The sequence below is a fragment of the Mesitornis unicolor genome, unplaced genomic scaffold (assembly GCF_000695765.1).
Source record: "Mesitornis unicolor isolate BGI_N332 unplaced genomic scaffold, ASM69576v1 scaffold35567, whole genome shotgun sequence".
NCBI classification, from domain to species: domain Eukaryota; kingdom Metazoa; phylum Chordata; class Aves; order Mesitornithiformes; family Mesitornithidae; genus Mesitornis; species Mesitornis unicolor.
The window spans coordinates 31,001-51,526 of record NW_010197686.1 but is presented as its reverse complement, the minus strand read 5'-3'; the positions used below and the strand labels follow the sequence as shown (position 1 = coordinate 51,526).

At 42.2% G+C, this 20,526-nt stretch overlaps 1 protein-coding gene across 1 annotated transcript in view; it reads right to left on the bottom strand.

The window, feature by feature from the left end:
* Positions 1 to 19,218: 19,218 nt before the first annotated feature.
* The window catches only part of LOC104544119 (band 4.1-like protein 5), a gene marked incomplete at its 5' end in the record, with an annotated part of 30,151 nt that continues 28,843 nt past the window's right edge, over positions 19,219 to 20,526 (bottom strand). Inside the window, 3 exons of the mRNA XM_010188885.1 lie at positions 19,219 to 19,276; positions 19,752 to 19,885; positions 20,270 to 20,311. Coding sequence (XP_010187187.1) covers positions 19,219 to 19,276; positions 19,752 to 19,885; positions 20,270 to 20,311 — 234 coding nt within the window. The remainder of the gene's footprint in view (positions 19,277 to 19,751; positions 19,886 to 20,269; positions 20,312 to 20,526) is intronic.

The window sequence follows — 20,526 nt, the reverse complement described above, 5'->3', positions numbered from 1 at the left end:
TCAGCAGGGTTAGATAAACAAACAGACAGGATTTTGTTGCTAATCTACTACATGAAATCAGGGCTGTCTTCTCTAAATGTTTGTATAATAGGAGGCAAGGTTTGTAGGAAGAATAACAAACAAATATGTAGGAAGAGGAATAACCAGTTTTATAACTGGTGAAAAATACCCCAAAACTCGAGGGGACAAGCCCGTTTTACCTTCGTAATGTGTTAATAGCAGAGACCTATCACCTTTTTCACATTGAATTATATCAATAGTAGTAAAGCCTTGGTACTCTCACACAGCAGTGCATCAGCAAATTTGAAGTGTTTTACTAAGGAGGTGTCTTGGTCCCCATTTAGCTGTGGAAGTAAACAGATTAATTTGCTACAGTTGCACAGAAATTTTGGCAGAGTTTGGGAAAGAATCTGTGTTTCGTGACTTCAGCCGTGACTTTCCCTTTTCAATGGCATGCCCTGAAGTACTGTGGACTTACACACCTATAATGAGTCACTACTTCGTAGCTGCTTATTCCCCTGGAAAAGAGAAATGCACACCTTTGTATCTTGTATTCTTTCAGACAAAACACAAAAAATGATAGTTTTAGTTCAGTTTTCTACAGTAACAGCATACAATACTGGTTTGCATAAAAAAGATGAGTACAATTTGAATAGCTGGTCTTGCCAGAACATGCTGCAAAAGATTCTCTAGCATGTTTTTGTCACTGAATCCATTCCAGTCGTAGAAATGGTAAATCTTAGAGATAAATTGGATGATAAATTAGATACGTGCATTTCATATGAATATGATAGACATGAAATATAAGAGTATATTCTGTAGCTTGTTCTACTGTAATGTTTCTCTTTGATTAAATTACGTGCAACTTCCCCTGGACTTCTCTGTAAGCACTTGAAGAGAGGGATGCAGTAAGGATTCATCTTGTAAACACTTCCTGGGCTCACTTCCTCTGGGAATAAATAGCAATAAATACAAATTTCAGGTATAGTGAAAATACAGACTTACGTCTTTGCCTGGGACAAATCCAGGCTTCTGAAAACACGGGAATCCTTGAACACAGGAGAAGGCGGTTGAAGAAGGGGCTGTGCGTTTGTGCTGCTTCACACATAAACCTCTCCCAACAAGGGATGTTGGCACAGAGGCAGAATACTGAAAACTCTGGGAAACAAAAATGTTGCTTCCAGTGTAGCAGTGAAACAGAAGACACGTAGGATTCTGAGAGGAAAATAAAAAGAAAGGGTTATTATAGAAGTACACAGAAAAATTATCAAATAAAGGGTTATATAGCTGTCCACTAATACTCAGCATGTTTATGGACATATAAACTGGTTTTACAGAAATGTTTTATAATAATTTTTTTTTCTTCTGTAGTTAACTGCTCACTCCTCATTGAATCCAAGGGAACATTGGTCTTTCATTTCTGTAACACACACTTTCAATAGTGATCTAGATACTTTGTAGTTTCTCTGTACCTACTCCCTTATCCTATAGTCAGATATGCACAGCATGAACAGTGTTTATGTTCACCTTTGCCGGCGTATATATGGCTAAATATAGTTGTACACAATTAACTTTTTCAAGGTACAGTTCATAAGTTATAGTGGCAATGCATATAGTACAAATGTAGATCTCAGGGACAAGCCTTCTTTTAATCTAAACTGGTCATTGACGTATTTCTAAGTAACTATTGTGGGCTAAAGAAAGTTTAAATTACCATTTGCAGGAAACAATTTACATTTCAGACTTTTTACCTGGAAGTAGTTTCTGATCTGACAGCAGCATTGGTGCTCTTATGCAGTGTCCTTGTGAATTAGTCTGGGAAGCTGAAACTTCTAATCTAAGGCATCTCTTCAAAGAAGGCAGCCTCCAGTACTGCAGAGCGGCTGCTTTGAAAGACCTCAATGCACTGAGCTGGAAGTCAGTGAATGGCCCCGGTGCCTGCCTACACCTCTGTGCTCATGGCATGAAATGACCAGGTTTTGCAAGAGCTTTTATTACTCTCATCCCATTTCTGAAGAGATGGAAGGAAACTTTACACCCTTGTCACTGCTTTTCTCAGGAAGGTCGTGGGCAGCAGCTGCAATGAAATGTCTCTGTGGATGTAAATGGATTTATTTTTGTACAGCCAGGGCAAGTTCAGCGTGTTTGTTTTTTTAGAACTTAGAAGTAACTGGGCATAGGTTTATTGCCTTTACCCTGGGAACAGTCTCAAATCAGAAGAATGGTTTTGCTGCACATTCATTATGTTGAGCTGAGTTACATGACTTTATTCACTGGAATGCTAAATGTGTGTGTACCTGAACTACAGCAGTGAAGTGTGGAAGGCATTACTTTGCGGTAGGAGAGTTAACGGCGTGTACGTGCTGACACATCCTTACCTATCAGTTCCCATCCTAGGTCCCGGAACAGTAGGTATCTGGCTTTCACTGAAAGTTTTGGAACTGGGCGTCTTTGTCACCTCATTTGGTGACATGTGTCATCTCAGCCACATTACCAACACAGATCTCAGAATTTAGCCTAATGCTGATATTTTAATATTTTTTTTTTAGTGATTCATGAAACAATCTACTTCAAAACACTGGCTATCATCTGTTTTAAAGACGGTTCATAGAGGAATGTTGTTCCTGGTACTTCTGTCTTCGCAGAACACAGTGACATCTTGTGGCAAGTGGAGGGATAGCAACAGTTTTTGCAGATGCATCCTGATTTCAGGTGGTTTACAGATGAAAGTCTGAACAAATTCCAGACAACTGCTAATGCGTTACTTTCACCTGTAATAGTCACTCTTGTGGAATTTTGTTTTACGTACAGGTTTGTTTTAAGTACTTTTTTGTAGTGAAAGAAGACTAAGCCTGGGTTTCTACCGTACTGCAAATGCAGGGTATTGCAGTTTACCACTTCAGCTCACCGATACCATCGCCAATTTCCCTTTTTTTAACCTGAAACAATTTTTTTTGTCTTTATACAGGCCAAGCAGGGTTTAAACCCTGTCGCTGATGTTTTGGGCCCCTCTCCTGACATGGCCATCCTTTGAAGCTGATATTTGGATACAATACTATTGTCAGCATGAAAGGAAAAACGGCACACTGTGATTGGAAATCTGCAGCCCAGAAGAAGCCCTCTCCCTGTGATCGATATAAACACGCTTGCATTATTTGCAGAGGATTTGTTTATCTCTATGGAGGGCGGAACACCACCAGTCTTAGGGATTTTTGGCGATACAATATGGGTAAGTTTGCCCCTTCACTTGTATGTCAGGATTAAAGAGATTCTACTCTTAGCCATCATGAAATTGGGGATACTCAGTAGGTAACAGAATATCCCCATTTAAATCCCTCCATTAAAATAATGGATAAACTGCATTTTGTTCACTCAGCAAGTGGTGTGTATGTTCCTGTTGCAGGTGTCCCAGAGGGTTTAGATTTTAATTCAGGTTTTTTTTTGTTGTTTTTGGGTTTTTTTTGCGTGTTTCTTTGTTTTTGTTTTGGTTTTACCCAGAAATACTGAGTGATTTAAAATATCCTAGTTCTAGCAAGGGGTATCAAAGACATAACTTTGTTGACTTTTTAAATGTGGGAATAGTTTATGCATGTAAAAATATGCAAAAGGAACACATGGATACAACCTTGTAAGATTAATAATGCACTATCAAATATGACAGTTTGTATTTTTTGACTCAGTGTATGCTGTTCCCTGTTGTTGTTATTGGAATAAAACAGTTGTGCTGGGCTTCATGCTTATGGAATAGTTGGGTTTTGATGTAGGTGACAGTATAGCATTAAAATAAAAGCAGCAGCAAGATCAATTTTCATTACATTTAAGTTTGTCAAGTAGAAAAATGCACATACTTAATTTGTGGGGAAGTGCCTCAGTCTTCTGAACTGACAGAGAGGAAGAATCACAAAATGCTTCATTTTCCCCTGTTGACTCTGGCAGTGCAGCCAGATTCAAAGCTGATCTCTTCCCTAATGTTTGTGTGTTGGGTGCACCTCTGGCTTAACTTCAGTTTTGGATTACAGTGAAAGATGAATGGGAAATGCTGGATTGCTCAAGAGATGGTCCAGAAGAACTGGAAGAACATTCAATGGTGGCTTATAAGGTAGTACACCACGATTTATATTGTCCGTATCCTCACATTTTATTTCCTATATAAATAAATATATAAAATATATCTATAAAGATAAATTTTAAATATAAATTAAATATATAAAAATAAATAAACAAAATGCCATCGATTATTATGTATCTATACCCAGAAACTACTTTTATGTCAGTGCAATTCTGGATGTAGCTGTACCAATGTTTTGGAATATTTCTGAAAAATGTGACAGTATTTTAGCTTTGCAGCAGTGTGCAGCTCCCTGATTTCCTCAGCCAATGCTCAGCACATAATAGTAATACAAAATAAAGACCTTGGCAGCACATTCTTTCACTTAGTTGTATAGTTGTAACAGTTGCTCTGAATTCATTTGCATGATAAGCTACAGCATAAAAACATTCACTTAAGAACTTGCATAGAAATGGGACGGGGGAGTGAAGGCAAATAAGGATTACAGCTTTGCCTGCGAGTGGAAAACAGAATTTAGGCTATCAGGAGCTGTGATGCAATTAAATCTTTCTATAAGCATGCAGAATCCAATGTTACCTGAGCAATGCCTCCGAGAGCTCCAGACCCACATCCCTCGAGCTGTCTCAGGTTGAGGAGGAACCGAGTGCTTTTGGAATCCGTTCCTGTTAAAACAGCCCAGTGTTCATCAGAGTTTCCTACTGGCAGAGATAAAGATGATTAAAAGTTGGTGGCTTTTTGTGATTGCCTCCTGAATTGCTAATAGATCATCATGTGCATTATTGTTAATTACATTGTGGTGATGGCAGCCTTTCCATTTGAGAATGGTTTGAAGAATATTTGGACGCTACGTGCCTACCTGTAAGTGAGAAGGATTTTTGCATTTTGCAGGGCACCCTGTGTATTTTTGGTGGGATGATGGATTCTGCTTTCACGCAAGCGAAAACTCCTCTCTGGATATATGACATCGGTACGATACACAATAGCCAGTCTCTTCCATGGGACGCTCCAGGTCCATAGGTGCTAATAAATAGTAAGAACCAAACTGTTTTCTGCTGCTTGTAACATACAAGAAGTAATGTGTGTAAAACTGGGCATATTTTCCCCCTAAAACTAGGCTGTTAAAGTAAGAGCTGACTCTGATAGCTTAATTTGGAAGTATTTTATGGGAAAGTTTTATGTATTTTAAGGTCTCAGAATTTCCATTCCATCCCCCCACTCCCTCCAAAGTTTACTATTTGATCATAAAACCCAATAACGATTACATATAATATTTAAAGTTTTTTCCTTATGTTACATAAATTTTTAAAACCAAGCTCTTTGTTTTATTATGGAAGAAAATAGATCAGTAAATTACAATTAATTTTGTATTTTTACTGAAGAAAATACATAAGCTGGCAATAGCAATGATGAAACAGGAAGAAACAAGTATAATTAAATAAGAATGTGGGAAATTAACATCAGGATTTCATAACACAGGGTTTTTCTTCCTAAGAGCAAACATTTGGGATCTCTTAAATGTGTATTCTAATAAAAGCAGTGCAACATTTGAATTTAATAGCAAAGTCATATGCTATATATTCTCCCTTTGGCAATACTGTGTATAGTAATGGCTGCTTATTTTGATGTCAGGTGCAGGGGAGAGAGAGAGAGATTGATTTCTTTTTCAGCTAGTAAATCTTGCGGCAAGACTAAGATTTAAGTTTCCTGGCTTCTGTTCTGCTTCACTATGTAACCTTAAATCAGTGGGGTTTTTTAATCCTTCCTTTGTTTTCCACCATTTGTCTGAAGTACCTGCTGAAAGAACAGGGATCCTCAGACAGAATATTTCATAGGAGAAAGCATCTTTTTACTTACAGTACTTATCAGTGAAAACTGGGAAGGAGTTATTCAAAATTTGTTATGTATCTTGTTTTTTCATGGTCATTATTTAAAATCTTTCCTGGCAAGTGTATCTTTTAGTAACGTAAGCTTGCACAGCTTTCTCATTCTACCTCTGGTGCTGGGGATCCGATATTTCCGCTCCTTCATTGTGATCACGGATCAGTGATTTCTGACTCTTATTTGAGGACTGCTTTGAAGGGATCTGTGAAAAGGAACAAGAAAAATAAGGCTGTTGGCATAAGGTTTACAGAATAAGTGGGAGCTGTACATTCATCGGTAAATCTGAGGGTTCTGCAGGTTCAGAAAATGCTGAAAATGACAGATTATTTCTGCAGCGTGAAGTTTAGCCATAGGAAGCACAAAATACAGTGTGGTATCTCCATTATTTGCTATTGGGTAGGATATAGAAAAACTATTTAAGCTATGTCTCCTGTAAGACCCTTGGCACTGCTGTCTTAGTGGGAAGCGGATTTCTTTATCCTTGTCAGTGGAAAACACCAGGATGAGACTTGCTTGAAAATGAGATCTGTAATTTGAAAAACTCGTGTTGGAGGAGTGTCCTCTTGTGGTCTGGGATATCAACTGCGCTTTATTAAATCAATCCCCCAGATTCTGCAAGATGGACAGAGTGCCGTAACGTACCAGCAGAGACTGAGGTAAGGAGCCAGGAAGTAGTGAATGTGTGAATCAAATGCCTGTTGCTTTGTTGATTAAACAGATTGCTTTGAAATATGTTCCTCCAAGCAGTTCCAATCTCATCTCTTCAGAGACATGTGGCTATACTTTATTTCTTTGCACTTTCAGTAACTAAGGCTTTTTCCTTCTTTAAAACAGCATTTAAAAATACTGCTCTTAAATTTTAAGTCCTATATGAGAAGTTATGTCCTTTCCTCTACTGCTACTTCTGTTTTTCTGAAATCTTTATGAAGAAAACTAATTTTAAGTGTTCCGTTGCAACCATACACAAAGTCTGTGCTTTTAAAAGTAGGGCTGTGAAAACAGATTGCCAGTCACACTAATAAATTTTGAAATGTGAAGCATTTTTCATTTATTCAGTCTGAACACGTGGCCTCACCAAGACACTGCCACTTCTAAACGAAACCTCAGTGGAAGCATTTACGTCTTGGTCTTATGAGACTGGTTTTATATCACTGCATGTAAAGAATGAATAATTTTTTGCTATTGAAACTTCATCCTCACAGTGTTACTACACTATGAAATTGCACCAAGAATTCATTAAGATGTGACACAGTTACTACTGTGTTACCAGTGTTTGGTGGAGGAGTCATGGGAAAGTTAAAGTTTGTGACTGCAGGGTCATTTGTCGGGAAAAAAAGGGTGTCATATGGGTGATGACATATTTTCAATGTACAGTAAATATGATGAAGTTATGTATCAGCTCCTTCTTACATATAGGAGTATATGGTTTCTTGTAGTTATCTTAAACTGAATATAGAAAACATGGCTTACCCCAGAAAATGGGCTGTTAGAGAAGAAGCAACAAAAGAAGAATACAAGAACAAAACCAAACACTTGCCTTATATTTTGCTTCAGCTTTAGCTGCGCCTCCCCAGGTTCGGGTCTGCGAGTCTCAGCAGCACTGAAAACTGCTGCGGACACAGTGGGAACCACCTGGTTCCCTTCTGAGGGTCTGGGCACAGCCTGGGACTTCCACACCAAGAAAAGGAGTGAGAGTTACTCGTGGGACTGAAGTTCCCTCAGTGTGGAAAAGCTGTGCTTGAGGGTGGAAAGGGCTACACCTCCCATTTACGTGTCCTGAAACTACACCTAGCAGCAGTTGTGCAAGCAGTGCAAAGAGGGGGAGGCTGTCAGCATGTGATATTGTGGTGGCTTTAAAAAGGGAGGGTTGCTTCGATTTGAGAATGGTTTCTATTGGCATCCTTATGAGTCTTTGCTGGTGGATTTATTCTGTATTTTCAAAATTTAGCACAACCCAAAGCCATGGTTTTTATTACTTGGGTGTATGCCCAAGACAGACATTGCTACTGACACAACCTGACCTGTTAACAACTTTTTGTCATATTATTAAACCGTTTTAGAGCTCAGCACCAACCAACAGAAAAGGCCACAGTGCAGTCGTGTACCATTCCAGCATGTACATCTATGGGGGATACTTTGGCATCAGAGGCATTTCACAGGAGTTTTGGGCTTTCCATTTTGGTAAGTTAAAAAGCACAATAAGGTTTTGATCCCGTGTAAAACAGTGTCTGCTGCAGGAAAGCATGGCTTGCTCCGTTAGGAAAATTCTTATCAGTAGAAATGTTGTAAGTTAGTTTTGGCTTCAGTTTGGCAGCATTTCGTGATAAATTCTGTCAATTAAATTAATACCCAGCTGAAGTGAATTAGACTGTATTGCATTTAAGAAGTTTTGCAGTATTTGCCAGTTTTAGAGCTGAAAATCAGGGAGAACATTTTGTTCACTATTCACTAAATTCTTCAAGGATTACCAAAAACTTTCAGATGTAGCAGAGACCCTGCCTTCAGCCTATTAATGCCATCCTTTGAATCTCAAATCTCGAACTGACCATGGGGAGCCAAACCTGCCAGGAGATGGTTTCGTTAGCATATTCATCACTGCTCTGGTGGTTGCAAACCAGATGATTCCCAGAGACTCCCTAAATGGATAGCTTTTGTTAGCTGATGGCCATTCAGTCACTGTTTTGAAATGAATGATGGGTTTATCTCATCCTTCATTCCCTCACAGGGAGAATAAGCACAAACATTAATGAAGGAATGTTTTTGTTGACTGATTTTTCCATCTTACAGCCAGGAAATTATGTTTCTGTGTCAGTTAATGAATTAACAAAGCCATAGGAAAAACTGCTCTGTAAATAAAATTTCCATGGCATCTGTCATACAGCATCTGACATTTTCATTAAAAGTTTATTTCAGAACTGGTTTTTTAAATGCACTTTTTCAGTGTCAGAATTTAAGCTGTTAACTTGTATTATAATGAGCTTAAAGCAGAAACCCTTGTTCTCCAACAGAATAGTTACTTTGTTCTTGAAATAAATCCCTTCTCAAATAATAGGGTAAATTTGGTACATCTGTAAAATAATATTTTGCTTTCAGATACAAGGAAATGGTTGTGTGTTTCCCCCCCATCTCACAATACTGGCCCAGGACCTCGGCACGGCCATTCAGCAGTGGTTTACCACACGGGCATGTACCTCTTCGGAGGACTGATGGGGCTGAGTGAACAGAGGGACTTATGGAAGTGGGACTTTGTAAGCAGCAGCTGGTCCAACATCAGAACAAGGTAAACTGTACTGTTTGTTACACCCATTTAAGACAGAAAGGGAGACTTAATCTTACCATTTGATACTGCATGGAGGCAGAGAGGGAGCTGTTGCTGTTTCAGCAATGGTAGGAGTTGTTCAGATCAAGCTGTAGCACTGCTGCCGTCCCTGGGCAGTGCTGGCTCGTGCTGGCTTTGCTGGGGAGCGCTGTTGGCAACGTGCTGCCGCAGCTGTGAGCAGTGCAGCTTTAATGCCCCAATGCAGCTGTTCCACAGTCTTTCTTTTGAATCAAAAGAAAAAGAGAGGCTAAAATCAGTCTGTTTCTTGTTGGTCTCCCCTTAACTGCTGGTTTTTCTTACATTTAGCCAAGGACCTCCTCCAGTGGTAGGTCATGCTTCAGTAGTCTTCAAAGACTCTATGCTGATTTGTGGTGGAGGGATTTCAAATTCCAGCCGTAATGATGACCTCTGGAAGTATCATTTCCACACACAGACATGGAAGAAGCTTAGTAGTACCACAAAGGCAAACTCTTCTCCTAAAATGTATCACTGCATCTTAGGGATCGGTGTGGATTTCCAAACTACCTCAGATTTTGCTAACACATTCTCCAGCCATTGGAAGAGTAAGCAGAAGGACCATCACCAGGCGGTGACCATCCCGAAACACACTCGCTTTTACAACTACTTCTGTCAACAGCCGCCGTACCGAGCGCTCAGCAACGAGGAAAGCAGTGCCATTGAAATGAAAACCTTCAGCTTGCCTCTGCAGCCGGGGGGCTTTTGTGCATTTCAAACCACTTCAGAGGGAGAAGTAAACCCAAACAGAGCAACAAGCATTTTGTCAAAGGAGAAGTCTCTCCATCTGTTTGTCTCTTCAGAAAAAGAGACTTTTGCTGCTGCTCAGACTGTGGGAGAAGAGGAGGGAAGCAACTGTCAGTGCACGGCCGCAGGGGACGAAGTGAGCAGCGACACCAACGTGCTGCTGCTCCTTGGGGGTAAACCTTTGTCCGGCTCCTCTGAGCTCTCATTCTGGCAAATGGAGTTGGATAGTTTGTGATTGCTTGGATTGCCAAGTGAAAGAATACATTCACATCCACGTGCCAGGAGGCAGCAACCCAACGGCCTGCAACTCTTCACCTTCCTATCAGCACGCTGGGAAAAAAGCATGAAACCTCCTCATACTTGCCGTGAACACATTTTTTTACAATGTGAACAAAACCTGACACGTGTTTATGTCACAACGTGCACTTAAATTGCAATTTCTGAGAGGAGCTTGTTGGAATGCTGCTCTTTTTGTTACTTTTTCTTCTGGTCAGTTAATACCCTTTTTCACATTGCAGTGGCTGATGCTGCCTTGAAAGTCAGGGCTGCAGTAACCCCTATGGGCTCCCTGACTGCTGCTGCAGGTGCAAAGCTTGCTCATTTTGCAGTGGCGTAAGAAATAAGTGTGCACCCATAAAACTGCATTCTGCTCAAGTTTGTGCATGTTACGGTCACATTTGAGGGATTTGATGAATCTTTTCTAAGATTTGTAAGATTTTGTTTTCTTGAGTGTTCTTTGCAGAAGATATTTGACACGTGAGATGGCCTATAACAAAGAAGAAACCAAACAGACAAATTTGCAAATGAAATCCAGGATTCAGGGATTGCATCCAGCCCTGAGGAAGTGAAACCACGAGTCCCTCCTGAAAATCACGTGCAGATTGGACCAAAGGAAGTGCATTACACGTGGAAGAACAAAAAGTTGCCCAGTGAAGGGCAGGCGTAGTGACTGAGCACAGGATCAAAGGGTTTTGACTTTCTATAGGAAAAAGAAAGAGGAAAGCTTGACAGGAGCAGCACAAAGCACGAGCTGTTCTGACTGGGAACTCAGATCTGTCACAAAGGGATTTCTGCTCTTCCAACTCCACCTTTATCTCTGTTTTGTCAAAATATGCACTATTTGTTACACATTTCCTCTCTATACCACTAAATCCTGAGTTCATGTATAGTTTTTCTTCACTGAAAAAGTGCTTTTTTTTTTTTTAATTAAGATAACATTGTCCAGTGTTTCAAGCACATATTTCCACAGAAGTTACTGACCTTCTGACTGAACTTCAGCCTTCTGGAAGAAGAGATGCTGATGTTAGACATTAGCGGAAAGCATGATTTAATACTTTGGAATATTTGAAAAGATCACTTTTCAAAAGTTTCATAGGAAAAGTTAATTTTAAGTGAATGTTTACAGATACTTTCATGATCTCATCACAAGTAGCTGTCACATGGATTCAAGAGGAAAACTATAGATGAGTTTGCAAAAAGCTATTTGAGAGTCCTTTGGACATTCTGTGGCCTTTGTTTGAAAAGAGAGAGGTTTGTGTGCTGCCGTATCACTAAAGCCTGCTGCATTTCGTGTCACCATGTGCTCATTTTCTGAGCTTTCATGAATTCAAAATATGTATTTGCGTTTTCAAAACGAACAAGGAACTTACCTTTGTGAACAGGAACAGGCTCCTGCAAGCCCTGGTCACCTCATGGCACTCCAGCCAGCCTCGAGGGGTGCCCAGGCTCCGAGTTCCTCCTCCAAGAAGGGGGCATTGCCCAGTTAGGGGCCGTGTGTTCGGAAAGGACTTCACTGGGCTGAGCATGCACAGAGCACTGCAATCTTAGATCAGCAGCCTGTTTTTCTTTTGCTGGCTGGCAAATCTGTTTTGGCGTTATCCAGAGAGTGCTGCTGCAACAGATTTGTATCTAGGAGTGACGGGGGAAGGAGATGCAACTGCAAAGGGCAACAATAAACCAGTGATTTTCCAAGTCACGCCAAGGCCTCCTGGCAGGTAGAGGTGTCCTGGGGATGTACAAGAACCCTAGGAAGACACCATCCAGCCTCTGCCATTCCTTTCGTCGCCTCCCCCCAAACTCTCTTCCCTTTGGCAGCCCCATGAAGAGTTTAACATTTCCTTGGAGCCAAGGCAGGCAGGACACGAGCCAGCCCAAAGCTGATGGCTTGGCACGGGGAGGAAAAAGCAGCCTGCAGAACCTGCCCATCTCCCGTTTCCTCCCCTCACCTCTGCTGGTGTTGCCAGCTCAGGTGTGGCTGCACCAGCACCTTCGGCAGTGCCAGCTGCTTCATCAAAGAGGTCCTGAACCTCTCAAACCGGGACGATGCTGTGGGGCCCTGCTGCGCCCCAGCCCCTGCACAGGACACGGGGTGCACAGGGAGGGGCTGTGGCTGGAGAGAGGTGGGCTCAGGGCTCGCAGCTCAGCCCTGATAATACCAAAATGGAAGAGAAGGCAGCTCCTGTCCTGAAAGCAGGAACCTGTGCCACAGCACTTGCTGGAGCCACCAGAGCCTCTTCCCTTGCGGGCCCATTCCCAGGGCTTTAAAAACGAAGGGTGAGCTCAAGCGGGAAGGGACGAAGGGGTTTGAGATGTGAAGTGACTGCATCCCACAGCTGCTCAGGGCAGGAGCGTTGGGTACCTCAGCTGCTTCTGGGCATGCATGACCCATACTGCACTTTCTCTCCCAAAAACCCAATCAGATTCCCTGGGTCATCTTCCCTTTCAAAACTCCACCAGTGCTATCACCAACACTGAACAGGGTTCTCAGAGCAGCTCAAGTGCTTTCACTCCACTTTTCCTAGCATGTTTTTAGCCAACGCAGTCACCTTTTCACAGAGGAAGAGAAGAGCCTTTCTGGATGTGCTTACAGTTACCATTATTTCTCCATGGCTGTAGCAGTTAATGAGAATTAACACCAGCCCCAAGTGAGGGACTAAAAGCTGCTGCCATCTGAGAGCTCTGTGGTGGCCTGCATGAAATAATGAATGGAATTACTCCAGCTAATGCAGAAACATAATTATTTAGAAATAGCATTATTTAGAAACAAAACAGAACGCACCATTTCTGGCTGGGCACAGACTGAAAGGACTGCCCTGAAGCCGTTTCCAAATGTCTCTGAAAAAAGGGAAGCTTGTGTGTATTTGATATGCCTGCAGACTAATTCAGTCCATAGAATGAAAGTCAGAGGATGCTGCATTCTTTCGTAATCTCAGATGAGCCACAAGATGCTCTGTGGTATCATAAATCTTACATAAGTGATAGTAGATCAATCAGCCTATCTCAACAAATTGTCTTCAATTACCACTCAGTTTCTGAACATTAAAATGAAGGAACAGCAGAGGGATTTTCTTTTAAAATGCAGACATTTAAAGAGGGTTTTTTAAATAAAAAAATATTATAACCCAAGCATGTTTCATTGTTTTGAGTGATAAATGGATTTGAAGAACAATTCAGTGACTTATTGCTGGGATCATAGTTTGACCTGCACAACAAATTATGCCATAAGGGAAGTTACTTTCTATGAGCTTAGTCATTAGGATGGAATTATTTCACTCCCCCTTGTTACTTTCCCAAGTTTATTAATCACTGGGAAATGATCAGTCTGGTTGCCCTTTGCTGCCTTCTTAAGTGTTTCACCAAAGCCAGGTTTTGGAAATGAACAGTTTCCTTTAAACAGTCACTGGCACCACTGTACTCCAGAAGATAAACCAGTCCCTGATGGGAAAGGAAAGGCAGAAGGCTCAGCTGACCAGCGTGCGTGTCTGTCTGCGTGTTGTGGGATTGCCCCTTCCTTTCTGCGCACAGACCTCAGTGCTTCCATTTTCAAAACCACTGAACCCCTACACTCCTCCTGCACAATCTCAGCTCTTTTGGAAAGGAGGCATTTAATTTGTTAGCATCTGTCTGCTAATTTCGATGCCATCTTAAGTTACGCTTTAACTGACAACAAATGAAGTTTATAACGTGGCCTGCGGTTTTGACATCCCAAAAAAGTTCACAAATCTCTCTCCAACCCAAATCTCTCTCTTCTCCTAAATTGGAAGCTGCCACGAGACCTTAGTGTACAGACAGACGAATGCGGTCCTGCAGAGTCAGCGTTGGGCCACAGAGACCCCTTGAACTGGAGGGCTGATGAGCACTCGGGCAAAGCACGCGTCTGCCGCGCACCTTGGACTTTGATTTCAGCAGCCCACGGGCCCTGGCTGCACAGCTCACGGCTCGGCTCCCAGCCGACCCCCAGTCTCCTACTGCCATAGCAGTGCAATTCAGCCGTGCATGAAGATGACTCTGCGAGACTTCTGCACTGATGTGGTGTATTTAAGAGAAAACTACAGTATGAACATTTCAAGACTGAGTTGAGTGGACTACAAATCACAGTTTCTTGTTCCCATGTACAGTTTCAATACAGATCTCAGTGCAGTGCCTAGAACAGTTCATACATCACTACTGTGAAACAGAAGCAAGAGTGCCACTTTGTTTTATAAAAAACCCCAACAAATAAATTACACATTGAGAGCTATTGCCAAGCTTTACATATAAAAGGTAAAAATACAGTAGTTAGTGTTGCATTAACAAAAAAAATATCTAGCTATAAAAATATTCTTATGTACGTCAGAAGTGTTTGTCCAGTTACAGGGGAAGGGGGGTGTGTTCAGGAAGCAGAGTGCTCAAGCCAAGCAGTAAGAAGTGACAGATCCTGGGCTGTGACCACTTGGGTTCCCCTCCCAACACCACGACCAACCAGACAGCGCAGCGCTGCACCAAACCACCCAGCTCTGCGCCCCTTTGGGTGCGGGGGGCCCTGCACTTGTATCTACAGCACTAATGCTCACAGCAAACACACCCAGAGCACACCTGCGTCACGGGGGCCATTAGCGTGGGTCATTTTTATTATTTGGTATAAAGTTATGATTGTCCAGCTGCATTTGAAAGCTGTGATGTTACTGTGTCCAAGAGCTACGCAATGTCACTACAACTTTCTAGACTAAAACACTCTGTGCCCAGACAGAGCTTTAAATGCCAGCCAGCTGTGACACAGAGCTGCTAACACTTCCTCTGTGCAAGATTTGGGTTGTACCAGGATGGGTCCACAATGTGACAAACAGATCCAGTGCTGTCTGTGAAGGACAAGCTGATCTCAGCAGTGCCCCTTGGCTTCAAGAAAAGAGACTGAACAAGGTGCAGGGGCCAAAAGGAGTTTGTGGAAAGAGACCCAAGTGTAACGGGACTGTTCACCTGAGCTCCTCTTTGGGCCCTGCACTTTTTCTTGCCAAATTGCGTCCAAAACATAGTTTCTGCACTGCTGTCTCTGACAAAGCATATGTGAAATTTAAGTTTAAAACTGAATGCATTCAAGCAAATAGATTAACCATGACTGATTACCAGGTAAGTGGTTATTTTATGTCATATAACTTACCAAATATTAAACCCTTTTACCACTGAAGAGATTCCCTTCACTCAAGTGTCAGAGGGCCTGAACTCCACATTTTAACACCCACTTAGACTGCTGCGTACTCAGCACACACAACTCTCTGGGTCTCTTCTTGCAGGTCTCGATGAGTGAGACCGAAGTGCAGGCTGAGATCCAACATCGCCCTAAGGTGAATCAGCTTGAGATACGGGGTGGGTTTTTTGTCATTATAAATGGTAAGATTTCTATAACACCTTTTACTCCAATCGCTTGCAGAGCGTGAGTGGAGTAAAATCCCTTTACTTTTAGATCAAATCATTTGGGTTTTCAGTTTGACATTTTTCAATCGGAGTTAAAAAGAACCTCCATCTCTGATCAGCACCCCACGTACACACAGCAAAAGGGTACAAGGGCAGTTCCTGAGGACAGGCTAGGACACGCATCAGGAAGTCAATTGGGGATAACTTTGTTAGGAAAAAAAAAAAATCTGCTTTTTCTGTTTTTCAATCAGGCAGCTGGCTTCTTCCAAGTGACTGCAACAGAACCTGCAGTTACTCGTTCCTGTCAACTCTTACTGCTTTGAAGTGGTTGGCAGACCTGCCAACATCCCAACACCAGAGTCACACAAAAGTTTTATTTATAAATATCTTTAAATAATTACCAAAAAATGAACTTTTAGAGGGTGACTGGATCTTACACCCAATCAGCGCATGGTACAGCAATGGTAAGAAAATCCCTTTTTCTCAGTGTCACACAAGGGTTAATTAATACTTTAACTGTAGGAACTATTATACCTATCTGTGTTTGACAAAATGCAGGCAATGAGTAATGCTACATCACCTGACAGCCAGTCATGACACAACACGGTAACTGCAGTGATGCCAAATTACAGGCTGTTGAGATGCAAACCTACGTGTCTGTTCAGATCACGTAACTCTGGCGCCTGGGTCTCACCAGGCTCCCTACAAAGAGTGATTTGGATTGGCTAAATAAGCTACATGGAGTTAAATGAAGTGAGTATCTGCTGCAAGTATTAAATGTCACTGGAAACAATTGGGCGTGCAGCCCCAAAGCTAATAGAAATTGCAAGCCCCCAAATTTAACAGTTGAAAATTTTGAATTTTTAAATACAGTTTCAAGCGTTAGTCCTCCAAGAATTGAGGAAGACTTTGTCCCTTTGAAATTTTTGTGTGCGTGCACGTGTGTGTAACTACAACGTTCCCCTCCGATCACCAGTACCCTGAAATAACGGCCACTGCACTAGGGGGACACACCACATGTTATTTCCTGGTTATTTGCTGTATGCGATTGCTTGGGAGGAATCAGCCGATGGCATTCAGCCTGCAAAGCTGTGAAACTGTACAGTTGTGTGGTTCTGCTGTTGGGAGTTCAAGCTGACAGTTCACAGAGCTCCTGAACCCAATGGGAAGAGTCAAATATCAAACATGCCTTGAAGAAAATGCCACCGCATTCTGTCTATTTACAAACCAACACATGTAGCTGGCGAATGCCAGCTCAGCTGCTGAGCAAACAGATCAATAGCAAGTGCCAAGTTTCCCCACACAGTCCTGGCTTTGTGCAGGAAGCAGACTGTTGCAGCCATAGCTTCCCTTTTCCTGCAGGAACTGTGCTGGCAACTGCATTATTAACTAAGACATTTGATATTTGAATCAGGAACCTTCTACATTTTACTTTGCAATAAGGCTCACAATTAAAAGTATATAAAAAAGCCAATACTCAGCTGGAAGTAACAACGGCAGAGCTGAACAGGTGACAACCAGCAGCACCCACCTGGTCCAGAACAGCAGCTCCCTCCTGGCTGGCAGTGTGGGGACTGGGGAGCCTTGGTGCTTCAGGCGCTGGCTGGAGGGGGGACGTGAAGCGCCTGCCACCAATTTTGGCTCTCAGTTCTTGAGGCAATGGCTGCAAATCATTGTCTGCAGAGTCACTCTGGCAGGTCAGTCCTAAGAGCTCCCCACGGTTTCTGTGTTTCTCTGTTAAGGCCTCAGGGGTTTTGAGGAGTGGCAGTGGGCCACGTAAATGCCACGTGGCTTCTTAATGCTCTCATTCAGCATCTTGCAAACAAGAGCACACATCAGCAGTACGAAGGCCCAAATCTGAAGGACACACCCCAGTCTGAATGGAGCAGCCTAGCCCTGCACCAGCTTACCTGCACAGCCCACAGTGGTTTGGTCCAATCTTTGTTTGCACCGGGAGATGCATGGGCAGCTGGTGTGTGGAAATGAAGTTGTGCATACAGGTTTCAGAACCAACTTTCGCATTTAAAATTGCTTCAAAGAACCACGTGTATATAAATATTTATGAACAGCAGCACTATGCAGGAAACATCCTCCAATCCTGGTCGTATGTACAAACCTCTTCCTAAGAGAGAAAGATCTCAGTTGTTTCATCTGTGCATCCCTGTCAGGAGATGTGGAGTGGGTTCACCACTGGGATTCTCCCCCTCTGTCTCTGCATTGCCCTTTTTCACAGGCTGTAGCCCCAGGGCCTATGTGCTCACTTCTACTTGTCAGCATGAGGGTCCAGCTGCCCAGGACCTGAATCATCTCTTCAGATGGTACATACTGAATCCTGTACTTCACCTGAGCACCAAAGAGCCATCACCAGTTCTGTGGAGTGTGCTCTTGCAAGTGCTCCTACTTTCCTTCTACAAATAAGTGAACTGCTTACAGGAACTTTTCATCTTTTTTTCCTGTTTTTACCTTATTCTTTCTATTCTTTGTTCCACATACAGCTGTTAGATGACACTTGGAGCAGGATTTGAGCTGGTGTTAAGAACTGATCTAGTTGTACCCTCATGCCACTAACATACTTGGTAAGTATTCCCAAAGCACAGCATCAGGAAACACCACCCAGGAACAGTATGAATAGAAACAAGAACATTATTTTCCTTCCTAGTCCTACATGTCAACAAAACTAAGAAATAAGCAGTTCCTGAAGTAAGCTGTACTCAACATCTTCACTGCTTCAGCATTTAAAACATTGTATCTCTAGCCTAAAATGCATCTGAAATAATCAGTGTCAGAATGTGAGAACTCTGCTGTAGTCTGCTAATGCTATAAGCTGTTTGGCAGGTTAGTTTTCATTTTCCTCATTGCAATGAGCAGCTCAAATCCAATCACCGTTCTGGTCACTGCTGGACCAGATTTTCATTATTTCCAGGTGCTGTAACAAGAGGCGCAAGAATTATTAAGGGGTTTAAGGCAAAACATGAGAGTATGTGTTGGTAAAACAAAGGAAAAAGAGGGAATAATCACACAGAAGAAAATGTCCTTGGTCGCAGAAGAGTCATCTCTACGGTGAGCCACCGTACAGAGTATGGCCACAAGGTGGCCCTGCAAGTTCTCCTAATCTTTCCAATATTAATGTAGAGAGGTCAGGGACATGTGCTCAAAGGCTACATTGCTACATCACAGTGACACTTGAGAGGCAGCACAGGGTAAGACTAAACCTAGTGTGAGTGCAGCACAACTAGATTGTGTTCCTCATGTTCAGAACTAGCTCCAGTGTGGTGGTTCACTTCTCTTGAGGGAGAAGATCAAACGTGCAGGTGGTTTTATATCCCGGTTTAGACTGCAATTCCAGTTAGACTGCAATAAATGAAGAAGTCTCTTCCTGGATCCCAGCAAACCAGCTGCCTGTTTGACTCCCATTCAGCAAGAGTTTGGTCCCAAGCAAGTCTTTCGGAAGGATCCCTTGGAGATACGTCAGAAGGTTTGAGTTTTTTGCAGGTGGGAAGTGCAGAAACTCCTCCTTCTAGAGCTCAGTGGTGAGTAAACATTTTGTTCTTATTGTAGCATCCTCAGTGACTGGGCTAAAAAGGAAAAAAAGAAAAGGAGGCCCTGTAAATACACTGCTCCAAAAAGATCTGCCATGATGGATTAAAAAGAAAAAGAAGAGTATTGTTCCAAACAGTGTTAATAGCTGTTCCCCTCCTGATTTAATGAGGCCAATGGACAACCTGCAAAAGAGCAAACTGAACCAATTTCACAAAGTGCAGTAGTAGCATCCAGCTAAATGTGCATGCTCTGTTCCTTTACTTACTTGAATTAAAATAACAAAGTTTCCTTACCCTTCAATCTTATGTAAAGATATACACACATCAGCTGCTCTATTTATTTATACAATCTCAAATGCTATAAAGTGAGACAGAACTACAGGTTATAAGCACAGCAAAACAAGGCACTGTGTCTAAATGACCACTGTACCTATTTAAGTGCAAGCAGTAAGAGCACGTACTTCTTTTCCACCCCATAGGGACTGTGAAGTGAGTGCTGAGGAGACCTCACCTTGCGAGGACTTCGGATGTCTGCTGGGGTGGTGGCAATTCAGCCAATGACAACAGAGGCTCCGTGCTGCCTTTCACTGCCCTCATACCTAAGGCAACATCATTTCCCAAAGGCCCATTGGAAATCAGTCCAGTCTGAATGGGGGAGAAAGAAACAGGAAACTGAAATAAAACCCTGCCAGGACAAGACAAGCTAATTTTTCAGTATGGTTTATTTGTAATGGTAAAAACTAAGAGTCGTCAAGTTCCACGGTAGCCTTCACTAAATGCAAGTTCTTAAAGAAACTTTATGGCATCTACCTGCAATGTAACATGGCAAAAATGAAGTTCAGCTATTAACAGGATAGGAACGTTGTTTGATTTACTCCAGCTGAATTCATTTGCTTCAGTTTTGATCTGGTACATTATTTTATGAGCTTCCAATTATTACAAGTTACTATATTTTACTTGAGCTCCTGTTTCTTAATCAAGACAAAAGCTTTCTTTTTTTTGCTGTTAAGGAACAGTCAAGTAACTCACTGGCACAATCCACCTCGGTGTTATCGTGGGCTGGGAAGACACCTACAAAAAGCAAGCAAACGCTCATTAGAAAAGGTTGGAAGTAGCTGAGAACATTCTCAAAACATTGCCCCCCAAAACAATCTCTGAAACTTGTCCGTCACGAGTCTTTGAACCACAGTAGTGATTAGCTACAGATGACACGACCTCATACCAAAGGTAAATGGCACCCAGGCAGCACACAGCTGGTGTGCTCACTCACAGGAACTCACTGGTAG